The sequence below is a fragment of the Aegilops tauschii genome, chromosome 5, assembly GCF_002575655.3.
Source record: "Aegilops tauschii subsp. strangulata cultivar AL8/78 chromosome 5, Aet v6.0, whole genome shotgun sequence".
Lineage (NCBI taxonomy): Eukaryota > Viridiplantae > Streptophyta > Magnoliopsida > Poales > Poaceae > Aegilops > Aegilops tauschii.
The window spans coordinates 360,444,318-360,449,427 of NC_053039.3; the positions used below are offsets into that span (position 1 = coordinate 360,444,318).

At 47.3% G+C, this 5,110-nt stretch overlaps 1 protein-coding gene across 1 annotated transcript; it reads right to left on the reverse strand.

Moving 5' to 3' along the window:
• Nucleotides 1-3,072: 3,072 nt before the first annotated feature.
• Nucleotides 3,073-3,888, reverse strand: LOC120964793 (uncharacterized). The gene has a single exon (XM_040389752.1). The coding sequence runs from the start codon at nucleotides 3,886-3,888 to the stop codon at nucleotides 3,073-3,075; it is 816 nt and encodes a 271-aa protein (XP_040245686.1).
• Nucleotides 3,889-5,110: the final 1,222 nt, after the last annotated feature.

The following is a 5,110-nucleotide window of genomic DNA, read 5'->3' on the forward strand; positions in this document are numbered from 1 at the left end:
GGTGGACGTTACCACGAAGGCACACCAACGCCACGAAGGCTCACCCTATTCTCCCTTTGAGACAACACCACGGAGGCGTTTCTCAACCACTAGTGGTAGACCTGGGGTGGTCTCCAAACCCTCACAAACTTTTCCAGGGGGTAATCATAAAGGTCGATTCCTCTCCGAAAGACTCCTACCTCCTAGGAGTCTGCAACCTCCAAGAGTAACAAGAACATTGGGAAATGCTCAGGAACTTGCTCAAATAAGGAATTCCTTTGGTGAGAAGAAGGGGAAGGAGTGGATCTATCACTTGATTGGAGAACTTCTCTCAAATGTTCCCAAATCCCTTGGGGATCTAGGATTTGGTGTAGGGAATCAAGAGAGGGAGTGAGATGTGTTCCTAGAAAGCTCAAAGTGAATGGTCAACCTTATCCCGTGGGAGGGAGGAGGCTATATATAGTGATAGTGTAAACTGGCCGTTTGAGCCACATAGTGTACTGGAGCAGACGGACGTCTGGTGAGTACCAGTCGTCCGGTGACTCAGATTGGACTGGACGTTCAGCAGAGCAGCTGGAAGGCCACAGAAGAGGTATGAGTCACATAGCCAGCGGATGTCAGGAAGACGCCGGTCGTCCGGAGGCCGGACGACCGAAGAGGTCGGAAATCCGCTAATAATCATTCTGTTGGGGCAGAACCGGATATTCGGAGAAGGACGGTCATCCGGAGACCGGACGTCCGGTGGGACCGAATTTCCGCAATATATATTCTTTGGAGATGCAACGGACAACTGGGGAGAGCCGGATGCCCGGTCGGCTGTGAGAGGCCGGACGCCCGTAGACAATCGGACGTCCGGAGATAGTTGAACCTACTAGCTTAGAATCATACCAGAATTTGTGCACAAGTTAGAGGAAGAATTTGAGATGACACAGAGATGATGTGTGAGGATATTTTGTGGGTTTGAGCAAGTTCTTTCATGAAATCCAATGATCCCCTCTTAATAGTGCGGGATCCCTATACTCAAGAACAAACCGAAAAGTCTTTGTCTTGTATCTCTGCTCTTGAGTGATATACATATATTTTTGTCCGTAGTCATGATCCACACATGGCCCTTGAGACATAATCCTGAGATATACTTGATAAACATGATTAGTCCCAAAATGCATGTTGTCATCAACATCAAAATACGATTAAGGGCATGATTGCACTTTCAAGTAGCAATTTTCCCTGAAGTGGATGACCTAAGGTTTATCATTCTATGGGAGGCGTAGGATGGAGATGGTCTCTCTCAAACAACCCTGCAACCAAAAAATAAAAAGTCTCTTGTGTCCCCAACACACCAAATACAATGGTAATTTGTATAGGTGCACTAGTTCGGTGAGGAGATGGTGATACAAGTGTAATATGGATAGTAGATGTTGATTTTTGTAATAAGAACAATAAAAATAGCAAGGTAGCAATTGATAAAACGGAGCACAAACGGTATTGCAATGCTTGAAAATGAGGCCTAGGGTCCGTACTTTCGCTAGTGCAATCTCTCAACAATGCTAATATAATTGGATCATATAACCATCCCTCAAAGTGCAACGAAGAATCACTCCAAAGTTCCTATCTAGCGGATAACATAAGAAGAAATCGTTTGTAGGGTACGAAACCACCTCGAAGCTATTCTTTTTGATCGACCTATCCAAGAGTTCATACTAAAATAACACCAAATAATTTCAGATCCATAATACTCAATCCAACACAAAGAACCTCAAAGAGTGCCCCAAGATTTCTATCGGAGAAACAAAGCCAAGAACGTGCATCAACCCCTACGCGCAGGTTACCCCAATGTCACCTCGGGAATCCGCGGGTTGAGTGCCAAAACATATATCAAGTGAATCAAAATAATACCCCATTAATTATCACCATGAGTATTCATATGCAAGACATATATCAAGTGCTCTCAAATCCATAAAAGTATTCAATCCGATAAAACAAAATCTCAAAGGGAAAACTCAATTCATCACAACAAGATAGACAGGGGAAAACACCATATGATCCGACTATATTAACAAAGCCCGTGATACATCAAGATCGTGACATCTCAAGAACACGAGAGAGAGAGAGAGAGATTAAACACATAGCTACTGGTACAAACCCTTAGCCCCGAGGGTGGACTACTCCCTCCTCATCGTGTGGCCGCCGGGATGATGAAGACGGCCACCGGTGATGATCTCCCCTCCGGCAGGGTGCCGGAACGGGATCTAGATTGGTTTTCGTGGATACAGAGTCTTACGGCAGAGGAACTTCCAATCTAGGGTTCTCTCGAGAGTTTTTGGAATATTTGGGAATTTATAGGGCGAAGAGGCGGCGCGGGAGGCCACCGAGGTGGGCACAACCCACTTGGGCGCACCTGGGCCCCCAGAGGCGCCCTAGTGGGTTGTGCCCTCCTCGGGGCACCCCCAGGTGCTCTGGCCCATTGGACTCCGTTTGATATTGGACTCCATAAAAAACCAAGCAAAACAGCAACTGGCACTGGGCACTGGGTCAATAGGTTAGCCCCAAAAAATGATATAAAGTTGCTACAAAATGATTGTAAAACATGCAAGAATGATAATATAACAGCATGAATACTTCATAAATTATGGATACGTTGGAGACGTATCAAGCGTTTACATAAAATTTATTTGAAGTGACAAACTCAAGCATTGCCTCCTTGGTTGCCATTGTGGATCCACATGTGCTCCACAAGATCATTGAGTAGATGTGTGTGCACCTGCTGATTTCGAAGATTCTAATGCATCTGCAGAAAGTTCATAAGATGAGCCCCAGCTTGATCTTCCGAGATTTCAACTTGTTCTCCGGGTGCTTCAAAATCATGGGTTTGGGCCACACCATCACTCTCATCCTCGACAATCATATTGTGCAGAATAACACAACATGTCATCAGTTGCCACAAAGTTTTCAATTCCCACATCATTGCAGCACTTTACACAATTCCCCAACGAGCTTGAAGCACACCAAGTGCCCTTTCCACGTCCTTCCTAGCCGCTTCCTGCATTGTTGCAAAGTGGCTCTGTTTATTGCCGCGTGGCTCGAATATGGTCTTCACAAACGCCGCCCACTGAGGATAGATACCATCGGCAAGATAGTACCCCATGTTGTAGTCCTGTAGTTGCACGACGGTAATTCCCCATTGCAAAGCCTCCTGAACACCGGAGATCGTTTAAGCACGTTGATGTCGTTGTGAGAACTGAGCATTCCAAAGAAAGCATGCCAAATCCATAAGTCATGTGATGCCACCACTTCTAGTATGATGGTGGCCTCTCTAGTGTGACCTTGATACATTCCCCGCAGACCTTTGGGGCAGTTTTTCCATTGCCAATGCATGCAATCAATTGATCCGAGCATTCCAGGAAACCCCCTTGCCTCTCCAATAGCCAATAACTGCTCTGTGTGCTGCGCATTTGACTCTCTGAGATACTCCGGTCCAAACACCTCAACCACGGCGCGAGCAAATTTGACTGTAGTCTTCAGGCACGTGCTCTCCCCCATCCTGACCATCTCACCAACAGCGTCTACAACAATACCAAGTGCAAGCATCCTAAGAGCAGCCATGCACTTCTGCTTGGCCGAGAAACAGAGTTGGCCGCAACAATCCCTACTCAGCTTGAAGTAGTCGTCATGTGCCTCCACTCCCTCCACAATGCGCAAAAACAATGGTTTCCGCATGCGAAAACGGCGACAAAACCATGGATCTTCTGGGAAAGCATGTGTGGGAGCAAAGTAATCATTGTGCAGTAGCTTTGCTCCGGACACCCTGTTCCAGTTGATCACTCTTCTCCCTTTGATTGAGCCCTTGAAGTTGAGAATATGCTCGACTTGCCGGTCCATTTCCTTTTGCATGCTCATGAGCATGATCATGTCCACTTCTTCGTCCGAATCCGACTAATCGAAGAACTCATCTTGAATCATTTGGTCAAGCTCCAGCGGTCCATACTCCTCGTCCGACGAAGCATTGGAATCTACCATTTACCTAACAAAATCACAATTATTTCGGTCGGTCAATGTGTCAAACACATCAAGCGCAAGGCGGAGCCGGAGAGTTGTCGGATGTACCACGGTGACGTCTGGGCCGGCGACGACGGGAGCGCTCTTTCGGAGCTTGCGGTGGAGAGCCTGGGAACGGCCGCGGAGCGGGCGCGGCGGCGGAGCGCGAGACGGATGGCGCGGAGGAGGAAGAAGAGAGGAGAGATCAAATGGATCCGGCTGGTCTTCGGGGTGGATTTGGGGCAATTTGCGGTGGGGTCGGGCTGTCGGGTCAGACGTGGCGGGCGTGCTTGGGCGCGCCCGGGCGCCCCCATATCCACCCCATATTTGGGGTGTATATGGGGGTGTCGGTCAGCCCGGCGTTTGAGGGCCGTTTGAAGGGCCCGTCTGGGTCAAAAAATCATGACCGGACAGTGACCGGGCGGCCCGCCCGGGTGTATAAGGCGGGTTTGAGAGGTCCAGTTGTAGATGCTCTTAGCACGATGACTTCCTGGCTGTCTAGTACAATAAGGTTTGCTCGGCTCTGATGAGGGAAGGGCGATGACGGCAGCATGCCTCTGGCTCGCTGCAGTGCTTGTAGTCGTCGCTAGGTGATCTACGGACATGTATGTATTTTTTTACTTTTGGTATTCTTTCTATTACCTTGACAGTTGATGAACAGATCGAAAGTTTTCCTCACAGAAAAAAAGATGTCCATGTGGGAGTAAGTATATGTGATGTGCAACACACATATTTACTACTTTTATCTTTTTAGGGATATTTTACTACCTATATCTAAATATACATGCCTCTATCGAATTTTAATCCTAACTTTAAAACCTAAAAAGGCTTTCGCCACGCCTTATATATAAATGCAAAAATAATAATACAAAACCAGGATACAACACATCACACACCCACCCAAGCCTAGATACAAGGGAGCCGACGAACAAAAACACTACCCCCAAACACTAAGTAAACAATATGTGGGAAAATAGAGCATCGCTATGAGTGTACGGAGCTCTCAACCGTGTACGTGCCACCGCAGAGAGACGAAGCCGAAACTCAACAAACCATTGACTCTAAAGCGGTGCCTTCAAGAAAGATACAACACCGG

What these genes read in the sequence shown, in the direction of transcription:
- LOC120964793 (XM_040389752.1), bottom strand. Translation starts at nt 3,888, where the DNA reads ATGATCATGCTCATGAGCATGCAAAAGGAAATGGACCGGCAAGTCGAG.